The 15580-nt window shown below is 41.0% G+C and overlaps 1 protein-coding gene across 2 annotated transcripts in view; it reads right to left on the reverse strand.

Annotated features, from left to right (window-relative positions):
- The window catches only part of LOC127451247 (protein Wiz-like), a 29625-nt gene extending 16232 nt beyond the window's left edge, over positions 1–13393 (reverse strand). Inside the window, exons 1-8 of one of the 2 annotated variants that reach the window (XM_051715780.1) lie at positions 13191–13393; positions 11796–11951; positions 9333–9504; positions 9040–9124; positions 8752–8897; positions 7167–8639; positions 3096–3542; positions 1915–2283 (exon numbers count right to left, since the gene is read on the reverse strand). In XM_051715780.1, the coding sequence (XP_051571740.1) occupies positions 1915–2283; positions 3096–3542; positions 7167–8639; positions 8752–8897; positions 9040–9124; positions 9333–9504; positions 11796–11900 (2797 nt within the window). In that variant the 5' untranslated portion in view covers positions 11901–11951; positions 13191–13393. The remainder of the gene's footprint in view (positions 1–1914; positions 2284–3095; positions 3543–7166; positions 8640–8751; positions 8898–9039; positions 9125–9332; positions 9505–11795; positions 11952–13190) is intronic. The other variant, XM_051715781.1, reaches the window with a different exon arrangement.
- Between the last annotated feature and the right edge of the window lie 2187 nt (positions 13394–15580).

Raw genomic sequence — 15580 nt, forward strand, 5'->3', positions numbered from 1 at the left:
ACAAAATCCCCTGGCATGCACAGACTTTTGAGGTTTCTTTGGAAGTCTCTTAATCACTTTTATTATCCATTTTTGCAATTACTTTAAATCAAGTGGTCCTTAAGTCATTTTAGTGGATGTGATCTCAAGTTAAATACAGCATTGTCTTGTGATTTTAAACCTAATATATGGCTTATGTTTTAAAATACTTTTTGGGGCCACTACACAAATTGTAGTACTAAACAATACAAGTGTTTGTACACTTCAGCTTTCAATCGCATCATGCACAGGCTTTTGAGGTTTCTTATTAGTATGTTTTGGAAGGTTTATGGCCACAAAGGAGATAAGTTGATGTAGGGTCTAATTATTCAAAAGTATGAGCAAGTAATACCATCCTAATGTAAGAACATAATGTCTCATCAGCCTCATCAGATATGACTTGCTGCTTAGCATAGCGAGTGTGGAGAGGAGAACTGATATACCTTGCAGAAATCTGTCTGGTTTCCCTTTCAAAAAATCTAGAGTTCTGGCAAACTTGTTGCAGAAATCTGTCTGGTTTCCCTTACAAAAAAATCTAGAGTTCTGGCAAACTTGCCGCAAATTTGACACCTATTATTTTCACATCCAAATGAGCTTGTGATTCATCGCACATGTTTGCCAGACGTTTTGCAGCTCTTTACTGGTAGTGGTGAACATGCAGCATTGGACAACTATGGACAATTTGCCGCAAGTTTGCCGCAAAACTCATTTGCATGTGAAAATGATCAGTAGCGAATTTGCAGCAAATTTGCCACAAACTCTCGATTTCTGCAATTCCTGTAAAAATACCTAAACATACTTTAAACAAGATACATTTAACTGAGAAGCAAAATTGCATAAGATATTGATTTGTTTTTTTAGGAACTGTATGTTGAATATTGCATTTCATCCTGTTCCATTGCTGCAGGAAAACGACGTCCTGATAACTCTGATTGGCTGATGGCACCATAAGAACACGCACAGTACTAAGCCCTTCACTAGCATCTATCCTGAGCTGTGACATCAAAGGTGGCAGACAGGGGAAAAGAAGTCCATTTCACACTTTTAAGAGCCTTTCTAAGACCAAATTGGTCACTGGCAAAGCACCTACTGTAACATAAAGAAATATTTGCAAGTTACACACTCACTGTGAACTTTATTAGAAACTCTATGGTCCTAATAAAGTTCCTGGCATGGTGTTCAGCTGTTGTAGCCCATCCGCCTCAAGGTTTCATGTGTTGTGCATTCTGAGATGCTATTGTGCTTACCACAATTGTACAGAGTGGTTATCTGAGTTACCGTAGCCTTCCTGTCAACTCGAACCTGTCTGGCTATTCTCCGTTGACCTCTCTTATCAACAAGGTGTTTCCATCTGCAGAACTGCCGCTCACTGGATGTTTTTTGTTTTTGTCACCATTCTAAGTAAACTCTAGATCAGCAGTTACAGAAATACTCAAACCAGCCCGTCTGGCACCAACAATCATGCCACGGTTGAAATCACTGAGATCACATTAACTGAAGCTCCTGACCCGTATCTGTATGATTTTATGCGTTGCACTGCTGCCACACGATTGGCTGATTAGATAATCACAGTAATAAGTGTACAGGTGTCCCTAATAAAGTTCTCAGTGAGTGTTTGTTGCTTGCAAAAAAAACAACAAAAAAAAACATCAGAATACATGGCTACTTTTGAATATCCGTCAATGGATACAAATGCTTTTTGCCCCCATAATGGCGTTGTTACGGCATCTACCAGGAGAGGCTAAAAAACTTGACCCCTTGTTTTTTGTTTTTTTTACATAAACTACCTGGAAAAAACTATCATATGATATTTATATTACTTGAAAAAACGATAATATGATATTTATCTTTTAAAGTCTTCAACAATTCAAGCAGAAATTAATCCCATCCACTTACCCTCCATTCCGCTGATATTGTCTTCTTCCTTCCAGTGTTGTTTTGGAGAGTCAGAAGAAAAAGTAGCAGGTTTAGTGGTCATGTCCTCCTCATCCTTTTCTTCTTTCTCAGTGTCCTGATCTTCATCAGAGTTTAGCTCTTCACTTGACAGGACAGTATGAGAGAGGACAGCAGGTAGAACAAGATCTGGATGCTTGGCAAAAAGCTCCCGGAGAATATTAATGGGAGAAACTGTGACTTCCCAATTTGTGATGCCAAAGTCTCGGAGATGGGCACGAGCATGACTGGAGAGGCCAGCCCTTGTATCAAAACCGGCACTACAGAACTCACATCTCATCACACTGAAGGTTGATGGGTCAAAGTTGGCGACTATCATGGAAGGGCAATAACAACAGCAAAACAAAGTTACATTCGAAAAATTTTGTGCAAACATCTTAGCACCTTTAACTGTTTATTTTAGAAATCGGAGTGTAAATTTTCGTGGATGTTCTAGTGTCTATAACGTCTTTTTAAAGGTAAATTGTGTCATTTCTGCGCCACTAGCTCCAATGGAAGTACAAAATAATGACTGTTTCCAGAGACAGTTGAGCTGAGAAGGACCACTTCAATAAAAATTAATGGGAGAAACTGGAACGCTCAATATGGTGGGTGTGTAAAGGAAGTTCGCCTTACAGTTAACTCGAGAATCTGCATGCGTGTTAGCTGGACCAGCCTGAAAAATAGTGGGCTGTTTTTGCATGATCTAAACTAAACAGGCACAATTAATGATACCATTGTTTCAGAGATTTCAGTCTTTCCCTATTCAAGTAGATAGAAGCTGTACTTGTATGACACTTACATCCATAGAAAATAGCTGTTGAGAGCGTTCCCAATATGGCCACAGTGTGGACTGACTTGCCTTGAAATGGGACTTTGCTGTTTCCAATCAGGTTTCCCAAACACTCTCCCCATCTGCAATTGGTAATCAGATAATTCCACCCCAAACTTATGCCGTTAGTTGATTTGTCTAACCCAATCATGACGCACAAACAAACAGACAGATTGCAATTCCATTTGGTGCCACTAGTGGCGCAGGAATCACACAGTTCGCCTTTAAATCCTGTTTAATACAATATCAACTACACGAAAATTTGCATTGTTACAGAGCAATCCATCTGCATTTACTTTAAAAGTAACCTCACCTTTTTTCTTTTTCTTTTGGTAGGAAAATTTCTTCTCAATGGCATTGACCTCTTCTGGTGAGATGAAGTGCCTGACATTGTAACTGACACCTACTCTGTTCAGGTGACCTCTCACATGATTGGCTAGTCCGATGCCATTATGGAATTGATCTGGGCAGTAAGGGCATTTTCTTTCAACGCTTTTCAACAAACCTTCTATACCATTATCATCTTCATCTTCTTCAGTTAATGAACCAATAATACAATTAACAACATCTTCCTCCTCTTCTTCTCCTTCATCATCTTCTACTGTTGCAGCAACAAGTGTGTCTTCCCCACACTTGCCCTTGCTATCAGATTTGTCTTTATCAAGTTTGGGTTCTTCTTCCTGTGCTTCAAGCTTTTTGCTGATCTTTTTTTGTGAGGAGTTGGCTTTAAGATTCAGAGCACTGGCAGGTGGCTTCTTCCCTGGGGAGGTTGAAGATGAGTGTTAAAGATAAACCAATTGACCCCTTACTAAGCTCCGCCCCCCTTGGTTACCATTGATTGCTCTGACAAGCTTTGTAGAACTTCCCATAGAAATGAATGGGAGATGGCGGTGAACGACGCTTTTTTTTTTGGCAAAATATTCTCATAAGCGGAATTGAAAATATTCTTATGTAGGCTGAAATGAAGAGTGACATTTTAAAGCATATTTATTCTTATGTTCCATAATTCAGCTTTAAATTTAATGTCATCTACGCAAATATTATTCTATTTGTTCTATATCTTGAGATTACCAGAGCCCGCCAGATCCAGCTCTGGTCCTGCCCGATGTCAAAATCCCACCACTATCAGTTGCTGAGTGATGACTACTAACTACAGTCTGTGCCAGCCAGACATCACTTCAGTCTACTATAATGGACTTCACAGTGGATGAACCGCTTCTAACTCCAACTGTAAAACATGGGATACTTCACTGGCTCAGACTTAGTATGGACCTTACCAAAATTAACAGCCACAAGCTTCCAGCCAGACTGCAATGCACTTCACTGACCTCTGCCTGCAAAATCTTGGTCACAAGATGGAATACACTCTCTTAAAATGGAATACATAGGCAATAAATGAATGCCAGCTAAAGCCTTCACCAGCCAAAGAACAAAGGACACTGCATCTATGTGCACTTCCGCAGTTTATTCAGGATAGACTTCAAAGACACTTAGCCATTAATCTTACAGTTCATACAAAATCCTTTAGTTTAAACATTGGCCACCAAGATCTACTCAGTTTACTAATTTAAACCATGATTTGTACTACACATAGATAACTAATATTGGCATTATATTCATGTTGTTAACCAAAAGGGAACTGGCTTCACTGGTGAGCCTGGTTTCGCCCAAGGTTATTTTTCTCCATTAACTAACATCTTATGGAGTTTGCGTTTCTTGCCACAGTCGCCTTTGTCTTGCTCACTGTGGGCGTAAAAACAAATATTTTTTAAGGCATAATCTACAATCACGTTATTCATTTAAACTGCACAATGATGACTTTTAAGACATTACAGACATTACAGCTTCCTCTTTCTGTTACAGCATGATTTTCTGTAAAGCTGCTTTGAAATGATGTGTTGTGAAAAGTGCTATACAAAAACAAAAAAAATAAATGATACCGTAATTTGATTGAAAACTGTGGAGACTTTAAATCAGAATTGAGGCAAACTATTATGGCACAGTCTCTTGAAAAAGAGAAAAGCCATTTGATGGTGATTACACACCTGAACACCACATGTATCTTCTCTAAATACCTCATGCCACTATTACAAGTGACACAGCAACAAGGTTTTTTTTTTTTTACATTTGAATAAAATTCCGCTTAAAACTACTCAAACACACATTACTCCCATAGACTCCCGTTGAAAAGAAGCAAACACTTGTCAGAGAAACAGCAACAGTTGCTAAGATAGGATTGGTCAGAAATGCTTTTAAGACGGGGCTTAACAAAGTGTCAATTAAGAACGTTATTATTCCATGTAAATATGGTCAAATCTTGGTCTTGATGGTATACATATTTCAGTACCAGCTTTACTAATTTAGGGGCTGTTTACACGACAATGATTTCAACTAAAAACAGAAAACTTTTTATGCGTTTTGGCTGTTCGTTTACACGACAACGGCGTTTTGGGGCCTGAAAACGCGAACTTTTGAAAACGGGTTTCAAAGTGCAAGTTTTTGAAAACGATGCCGTTATCGTCTCCGTGTAAACATACAAAAACGTGAATTTGTGAAAACGATGACGTCATGTGCACGCGTATTACATGTTCAATCTATAGGCATGCGCTTGAGTACTTCAAAACAACGCGCGAGACATTCAAAACTACAATGGCGGACTACAGGAATGTGTTTGTTCTGCTCAAGACTTGAATAATAAAGCAACATCATCGTCCGTCCAGACAAAATTGCTCGATGCTTTCGCCATCTTCATTGTTTGTATTCACCGCTCTGTGGAAGAATGCTTATGTGTGCAGGTGTGTAGTGTTTCTTTACAAAGTGACATCGCTAACTACTGGCCTGGCGTGCATAATACAGCGTTTTTAGTCGTTTTCGTGGATCCGTGTGAACGGGGATCGTTTTGACAACGTTGTCGTCTGTACGTGAAACTTTTCAAAAACGCAAAGGAAAACTTTTCCGTTTTTAGTACATCGTTGTCATGTTAATGTACCCTTAATCAGATGTAAAAGTACACCAAGACAAGAAGTGTTCAATTTAGTAGTCAAATGCAGACAAAAATGCACATGGGATGCAATGTGAATGATGTTGATGAGCTAAACTGAAAGAATAGATCACCCAAAAAAATCACCCATCATTTACTTACCCTCAAATCATTCTAAACTGGAATGAGCACCTTCTGAAGCCATACGATAGCATTGTTTAAGAAACACACCAAAATTTAAGTTGGTATGCTGGAATATACCACACAGAATTCAAATTTTTAGGTGAACTGTTCTTTTATAACTCAATCACCCTAACCTAAAAGAACAAATAGGTTACATTTTTCTGACTACTCTTTAATCATTTAAGGAAACCAATCTCTTTTGCTCTGCTCATCACTCACCCACCACTCTGTTGTATGAGAGTGGAGTTTGGAGATCAGAGCTGAGAGACTCAATGAGCACGAGGGGGTAGCTTGTTTCTGAGCTGGGCCTGCTGCCCCTTAAGAAACCCCAGACTCTCTGCTGCCCCTTGGAGTCTGGCTGAGAAGCTGCTCTTCAACTGCAAGGCCAGGGCAGGCACCTTCACAGGGTCTGCAGGTGAAGGGACCAGGTTCAGGCAAGGATGAAACCTGGGTATTCCCCAAGTTTATGGCCAAGCGTGGCTCCTATGAATTATGCATCATATGCTTTTTTTGGATGTTTAAGGCTAGGCATTTGCTCCTCATTCAAGAGTTTGAAAAAAGTTAACCCAAGTGCACTCCAACCAAAACTGAAGGAAGAACGTTGCACCACCAAAAGTGGCTGATAGTGAGCATCGGCCAGTCGAACTGGCAAGGTACACCTCACGCCTTTAATCAATGACCAATGGAATGAGGAGTTTTACCACATTGCCAGAGAGTTGGGTCATGTGATTGTTGATGACTGTTTATGCTCAACAGACTGTAACACTTGATTGACCCACATAACATCAACAATGACCCTCAATGACTCAACAGACACATAACACAAACACATTTACATACATCACTTCAAGACCAACGACAGCCCTGGTGAAAACAGCTTAACCAGCAAGCAATTACCATGCTGGTCTAGGCTGGTTAGTGCGGGTTTGGTGCTGGTCTAGCTGGTGGACCAGCATAGCCATGCTTTTCACCAGCTAAACCTTGCTGGTGAAGCTGGTTGACCAGCATGGTCTTTCTGATGAAGCTGGTTAAGCTAGTTAAAAAGCATGGTGGGGACACCAGCACACCAGCATTCCATGCTGGGGAACCAGCACCCAAAACACAACATAAGCTGGTGACCAGCAATGCTGGTCTTTTCAGGAGGGAGGAGCACAGGTTATGTATTCATTCAGATGACTGAGCACAAACAGGTTTTGGTGCTATGACTTTCTACTTTCTTACCTGTTTTGGACCCCTGTTTTGGCTCATGCTCTGGTTCTGCTGTTTGAGTGCCTTCTCTCTGGGTCTTCACTTCAGTCTGATTTGAGATTTGGACCCGTTTTTTTACTCCTTGAGTCTGGGTGGACTTAGGATCTAGTCGTGTGCTTGCTCTTGTACGCCCCAATTTATCCCTTTCGACCCTTGTTTTGCGCTTCTTCCCAATGCTTTTGAATGCCACATCCCTACGCCGTGGACCAGCCCTTGGATTTGGAGGTGTTGACATGAGACACTGAGGTTGCAGGACATTCTCTTCCACCGGATTTGCCACAGTTGTCTTGGGCTCTCCTATTTGGCTTGACTCCTCTACTAGGACTGTATTTGCTAGCAGGGTTGCTTTGTATGGCTGGTCTGTGGCCTCTCCTGGGGTTGCAGAGGCAGGGGTATTTTGACTAATCCCTGAACTAGTGTCTACCTGTAAAGGGCCAGCATCAAGCTGTGTTTCTTTAGTTTTTTTGGATGCTCGGATGGGGTACCTCTTGTTAAGAGGCGAGGTGACAAGAGTTGATGGAACATCTGCAGTGGAAACTTGTCCTTTTTTGGAGGACTTATGTTGTATACGAGGTGAACTTCGAGAGACACCAGCCCTTGTTCGAGTACTGTGTGTCTTCTTATGGTCTGCAAACTCTTGAGGCACATCAGAGCTAAAGTTGCACTTAAGACACACGAACTGGCCACAACTGACTTCTGCTGACTCTTTGATAACTGACTCTGATTCTTTACTACAACTGGCTTGCTTTGCCGTGCTCTTTCCTCCCTCATTTAGTTTTCCAATCTCCTCCAGGATTTTCCTCCTTGACTCCTTGTGGCGTCTGCGATGATCTAGCAGTAGCAACCGGTCAACAAACTCTTGACCACACTCTACACATTCAAACCCACTTTCAGTATGCTGTCCGCCCCATTTCTTTGCAGGACCTTTGCCGTGGCCATGCTCTTGCATATGTTCACGTAGATGAGCTTGTTTTTTGAAGTAAATGCTACATTCTACACATGTGAATATGGCTTGGTAGAGGTCTCCATCCAGTTGGTGGTCTACTATGGACCTTTGCCTTTCCTGTACTTTCTCTTCCTTTACATCTTTAAATACAGACATTCTTCCCTTATCCTCTGTGGTTTTCCTATGCTTCTTAGCTCCTGAGGTCTTACCTCTGCCCCTTCTGCCACCACCTGTTGGGCGCTGCCAGGTGCCCAGTCCAGAGAAAGGCCTCAGTATGGCCCTCTTTTTCCTCCTGCGTTGAATGAAGGTGCAGTGTGCCCAAGGCCCGGGAGGTGGGCTCTCTGGCTCAGAGTCAGCTGGGAAGCTGTATACATCTGTCTCTTTGGTATTCATCTTTTCCTTGCCTCTCTGATTATGCACTTTCAGGTCATCTTGCTCTTCTTTTTGGCATCCCTCTTCTGGTACAATATCTGGCAAATGGGTCACTTTGTCTTGTTCCACTGCAAGTAAATAGCAAATGATTTAATTTTGCAGGTTTTTAACAACACAAGGATTTATTGACATGAATTTAAATACGCTTTGAGATATTGTATGTATTTCTTTTTTCCCTACGTTTCTGTGAGCTGGAGTCTGTAGTTGTTGGCTCCCTGTATGTAACAACATCTCCTGGATTCTCTATCTCTATGGGCCCAGGTGTGATCTTCTTCAAAAATAAGTGCTTGGATTCCTCAGGTTCTTGGCACACATCAATATCAAGTCTGCAAACATAGGAATGAAGTTTGATAATTAGATTATAGCCAATTATATCTATCCATCTAGCTCCTCAATTATTTATAAACCTTCATGTATACACCTTTCCGTACACATGTATATCAGTGTAACTGTCTATTTACATCTCACCTGTCTTGTGTTTGTCCAGAGGTGGGACTACCAGGGCTGTGAGCAGCCAGACCATGAGGGTTAGAAAAGTGCTGAAGCTCTTCCTCTGACAAAAAAACGATCGGAACCCACATATGAACACAAACAATATGCACATGACTTAACAGAAAGCAATAGACTCAGTTATATTTACAGCATGACACACATAACCATGGATAGAAATTTTACAGTACAAACACAAAATATTTCAGCCTGCTACTACGCAAACCCATGTATTTTTCATAAAAACACTGTTGAACCAGTGAGACAATTACCTTCTAAGGTTTCTTTCTCAGAGTCTGAATCCCATGTGAGAGATGAGTTGAAGGCTGGAGACCGTGGGCTTCTCTGTGTTTTCCCACATTGCTCCAGCGTGGGGAAAAAGCCTTTTGGATTTTCTGAATTTCCATCACCTTTCTCCACGACACCACTTTGTAATAACCCCCCCTGTGAGTTCAGAGGGTTGAAACAAGCCCAACTATTACATAGTTCTGTTTAGGAGAGAAATAAAATGTCGCAAGATTCTCACACAGTTGTAACCTAATTGTTACAAGATATTACAAGAATCAGAAACATCATAATGACAGCACTGATAGTTACTTTATAATTAGGTGCTGTAAGCGATTCTGGCTATTTTGCTAACTTCCGCAAGACTTAGCCACTTAATCAGACTGCCCCCATATGATTGACAGACAAACAGCATTTTTGATTAGCTAAGAAAAAGGTGTTCTGTTTCTCTGACTTTTTGTTGTTTATAGAACCTAGAGCTGCCACGGATCAGGTGTGATTTCCCAGGACCTATTTCAGTGATAAGAGTCAAGTGGTAGGGACATTTTATGTGTGGTATTCCAAAAATAAATTGCTTACAGCACCTTAAATATAGTTACCATTTTAAAAAAAGTAAAAAAAAATTACAAACATTTTGGCTGGCGGCCAAAAGTTTGGAATAATGTACAGATTTTGCTGTTTCAGAAGGAAATTTTGGCCGGCAGTGTGTATACAGGTGCATCTCAATAAATTAGAATGTCGTGGAAAAGTTCATTTATTTCAGTAATTCAACTCAAATTGTGAAACTCGTGTATTAAATAAATTCAGTGCACACAGACTGAAGTAGTTTAAGTCTTTGGTTCTTTTAATTGTGATGATTTTGGCTCACATTTAACAAAAACCCACCAATTCACTATCTCAAAAAATTAGAATACATCATAAGACCAATAAAAAAAACATTTTTAGTGAATTGTTGGCCTTCTGGAAAGTATGTTCATTTACTGTATATGTACTCAGTACTTGGTAGGGGCTCCTTTTGCTTTAATTACTGCCTCAATTCGGCGTGGCATGGAGGTGATCAGTTTGTGGCACTGCTGAGGTGGTATGGAAGCCCAGGTTTCTTTGACAGTGGCCTTCAGCTCATCTGCATTTTTTGGTCTCTTGTTTCTCATTTCCCTCTTGACAATACCCCATAGATTCTCTATGGGGTTCAGGTCTGGTGAGTTTGCTGGCCAGTTAAGCACACCAACACCATGGTCATTTAACCAACTTTTGGTGCTTTTGGCAGTGTTGGCAGGTGCCAAGTCCTGCTGGAAAATGAAATCAGCATCTTTAAAAAGCTGGTCAGCAGAAGGAAGCCTGAAGTGCTCCAAAATGTCTTGGTAAACGGGTGCAGTGACTTTGGTTTTCAAAAAACACAATGGACCAACACCAGCAGATGACATTGCACCCCAAATCATCACAGACTGTGGAAACTTAACACTGGACTTCAAGCAGCTTGGGCTATGAGCTTCTCCACCCTTCCTCCAGACTCTAGGACCTTGGTTTCCAAATGAAATACAAAACTTGCTCTCATCTGAAAAGAGGACTTTGGACCACTGGGCAACAGTCCAGTTCTTCTTCTCCTTAGACCAGGTAAGACGCCTCTGACGTTGTCTGTGGTTCAGGAGTGATTTAACAAGAGGAATACGACAACTGTAGCCAAATTCCTTGACATGTCTGTGTCTTGATGCCTTGACCCCAGCCTCAGTCCATTCCTTGTGAAGTTCACCCAAATTCTTGAATCGATTTTGCTTGACAATCATAAGGCTGCGGTTCTCTCTGTTGGTTGTGCATCTTTTTCTTCCACACTTTTTCCTTCCACTCAACTTTCTGTTAACATGCTTGGATACAGCACTCTGTGAACAGCCAGCTTCTTTGGCAATGAATGTTTGTGGCTTACCCTCCTTGTGAAGGGTGTCAATGATTGTCTTCTGGACAACTGTCAGATCAGCAGTCTTCCCCATGATTGTGTAGCCTAGTGAACCAAACTGAGAGACCATTTTGAAGGCTCAGGAAACCTTTGCAGGTGTTTTGAGTTGATTAGCTGATTGGCATGCCACCATATTCTAATTTTTTGAGATAGTGAATTGGTAGGTTTTTGTTAAATGTGAGCCAAAATCATCACAATTAAAAGAACCAAAGACTTAAACTACTTCAGTCTGTGTGCATTGAATTTATTTAATACACGAGTTTCACAATTTGAGTTGAATTACTGAAATAAATGAACTTTTCCACGACATTCTAATTTATTGAGATGCACCTGTATATATATATATATATATATATATATATATATATATATATATATATATATATATATATATATATATCATTGTCCATTGGAAAGTTTAATATCTTAACATTTATTGAATTTATGCAGAGAGAGGATGGGGGATTTAAGGAGTTCTTTCCTGGGGCCTTGGCTGTACCGATAATGTGCAGTTGAGTATGGGGTTTGATGTTGAAGACAGTGCCCCTTGGTTGGACATTAGATCTTGAGGATCTCTGGTAGATAGGTCATCACTAGGCTCCATGGTCTCCTGGTCCACTTCTCCTCTTCTACATTGTGAAGAGTGATTCCATTTCTGGACAAATATTCAAACAACTAAGATCCAATCTATGACCCAACATCTAGTTTAAAATCTGTATGACATTTTATTCCTTTAAATACATAAGAAGATGTTTAGCACAATGTCCCAGAATGCCCATACAATGAAAGTGAATGGTGATGGACGGTGTCAGACTCCAAATAAATGACATCTATTCATAGCATCTTATTCACTGATCATTTTTCCCTCTGCTACAGCTCTAAAATGTCATTTTGGGCATATTCAGAAATGTAATGCCACACCAGGTTTGACGTTATAATATGCCATTAGTTCTCTTGTGTCTCCTAGACCCTGTTTCCACCTGGTATTACAGTATGTCTTGGTTGATCTGATCACATGTGGTCAGGTGAGACACGTCGATGTTTACACCTGGTCACTTAAATGCGTCTCCTGGGACCACTTGTGTTCGGATTTGGAGGGAACGGTTTCTGTTTCATGATGACATACACAGTGCTGGGTAGTAACGGATTTCATGTAATCTGTATTATGTAATCAGATTACAAAAATCAAGTACTTGTAATTAGATTCAATTACATTTTAAAATACTTATCATCGGGCTAGTTACTTTTTTATAGATTACATGTTTTGCTCTGTTCCTAAAAAGCTCTCATATGGCTTAAGAAAACTTAGAGTGAGTGCACAAGTCAAGTTGTATGGACTTCTTTTATAGTGTGTTTTTTTCTTCACGCTGAAAGAGCACCAAGGGCATCTAGCTAAATGTCTCCTTTTATGTTCCATAGGAGAAAGAAAATATGGGTTTAGAACAACATGACAGTACATAATGGCATAAATAATTACACCTAATATAAAAGAGCATTTAGATTTTACAAAATGATTACAACCTAAAAAATAAAATAAAAATAAAGAGAAAGAGGTTACATTTTGGGATGTATTCCAAAGTACTCTGTTGTATCCAACCTTTATAAGAGAAATCTTCTCTGCAGTGTCACTCTGCCTGCCCTACTTTATCCTAGCAAGCCCCATTTAGGTTAATTTTGCGATATCTATTTCTACAATAAAGGAGGAGGCCGTTTTTGATGGGAAAAATGATGACACCATCTCCCGAAAATATGGGGCGGTTAACAGTTGCTTGCATATGCAGTGTTTAAATGCGTTTATAACTTGCCTTGTTAATACTTTACCATCTGCACGGCTGTCATTCTCAGATATGACTATTGAACGGCTCTGATAAGGATGGAATTGTGCAATACTCACTGAAAGCGGCCTGTCTTGCGAATTTTATGCGTCCAATCACATCATCAACACACAGCCGCATATAGTGCAAGTGTGCGTTCCGTTACACGCGCACCGGAGCGTCGCAGCTCTCCATCAAGGGCGCCGGGGAGAACATATGTGTTTAGTAAACGGTGACGAAGACCATCTTTGCACACTAAACACCGGACTCCATGTTGTTAGTTTCGGAGGGGTGGTGACGTTGATGGCGAGGGGGAAGGAGTTTATGTACCAGCGGCGGTGTAACTCTTTCACAGCAGTATGGTTTGCTGATCATTGCATTATGACGGTGTTATATGCTACCCGCTTAGCGCAGCTGACCGGTTTCGTACATTTGTCAGTGTATTAACCCTTGTGCGACCTTCTGGACATTTTTGTTTTTTCGATCATTTTGGCTGTGTTAATGCCAACGGCATACATAGGGGGGGAGGGGGTTATATTTCAACCTCAGTCCTTATAATACATCTATAATACACTGTGCACACAAAATAGTTACACTCAGGACCTTCAGGACAAAAATGTCCCCATTGAAACCCATTAAAACGGCAATATTTGATCCCAGTGCCATTAAAGCATAAAATCATTAATTCTGTGATATTATGCTTTCATTCCGGGGCCCTGGCTTCAAAATGTACATTTTTAATATTTTCCACCAGATGGCGCCATTTTATCACGTTTAGCCTATGGAGCAAATACATGCTTTTTCCCTATTTTCTGTTTGCTGTATTATAGAACACTGCAGGCCAACTGAATAAATGATGCAGATAAAATTGTGTGGGTGTGTTGGTATGGATGTCAGAGTGTGTTTTGTATGTATATTGAGAAATTTGTGTGTGTGCGTGCGCGTGTGTGTGTGAAAAACAACAGTGGCATTATGTAAACAAACTGGCATTTAAAGAGTTAAAATCCTGAAAATTAATGAATATTTGGCAGTTATGATCAGGACTGATGTTGGTTCAAAAAAATTAACTCATTGAAAGTGGAAAATAATATTAATATACAGTGCATCCGGAAAGTATTCACAGCGCTTCACTTTTTCCACATTTTGTTATGTTACAGCCTTATTCCAAAATGGATTAAATTCATTATTTTCCTCAAAAGTCTACAAAAAATACCCCATAATGACAACATGAAAGAAGTGTGTTTGAAATCTTTGCAAATTTATTAAAAATAAAAAACGAAACAAATCACATGTACATAAGTATTCACAGCCTTTGCTATGGCACTCAAAATTGAGCTCAGGTGCATCCTGTTTCCACTGATCATCCTTGAGATGTTTCTACAACTTGATTGGAGTCCACCTGTGGTAAATTCAGTTGATTGGACATGATTTGGAAAGGCACACACCTGTCTATATAAGGTCCCACAGTTAACAGTGCATGTCAGAGCACAAACCAAGCGATGAAGTCCAAGGAATTGTCTGTAGACCTCCGAGACAGGATTGTATCGAGGCACAGATCTGGGGAAGGGTACAGAAACATTTCTGCAACATTGAAGGTCCCAGTGAGCACAGTGGCCTCCATCATCCGTAAATGGAATAATTTTGGAACCACCGGGACTCTTCCTAGAGCTGGCCACCCGGCCAAACTGAGCGATCGGGGGAGAAGGGCCTTAGTCAGGGAGGTGACCAAGAACCCAATGGTCACTCTGACAGAGCTCCAGCATTTCTCTGTGGAGAGAGGAGAACCTTCCAGAAGAACAACCATCTCTGCAGCACTCCACCAATCAGGCCTGTATGGTAGAGTGGCCAGACGGAAGCCACTCCTCAGTAAAAGGCACATGACAGCCCGTCTGGAGTTTGCCAAAAGGCAGCTGAAGGACTCTCAGACCATGAGAAACAAAGATTGAACTCTTTGGCCTGAATGGCAAGCGTCATGTCTGGAGGAAACCAGGCACCGCTCATCACCTGGCCAATACCATCCCTACAGTGAAGCATGGTGGTGGCAACATCATGCTGTGGGGATGTTTTTCAGCGGCAGGAACTGGGAGACTAGTCAGGATCGAGGGAAAGATGAATGCAGCAATGTACAGAGACATCCTTGATGAAAACCTGCTCCAGAGCGCTCTGGACCTCAGACTGGGGCAAAGGTTCATCTTCCAACAGGACAACAACCCTAAGCACACAGCCAAGATAACAAAGGAGTGGCTCTGGGACAACTCTGTGAAAGTCCTTGAGTGGCCCAGCCAGAGCCCAGACTTGAACCTGATTGAACATCTCTGGAGAGATCTGAAAATGGCTGTGCACCGATGCTCCCCATCCAACCTGATGGAGCTTGAGAGGTCCTGCAAAGAAGAATGGGAGAAACTGCCCAAAAATAGGTGTGCCAAGCTTGTAGCATCATACTCAAAAAGACTTGAGGCTGTAATTGGTG

The sequence above is a fragment of the Myxocyprinus asiaticus genome, chromosome 14 (assembly GCF_019703515.2).
Source record: "Myxocyprinus asiaticus isolate MX2 ecotype Aquarium Trade chromosome 14, UBuf_Myxa_2, whole genome shotgun sequence".
Lineage (NCBI taxonomy): Eukaryota > Metazoa > Chordata > Actinopteri > Cypriniformes > Catostomidae > Myxocyprinus > Myxocyprinus asiaticus.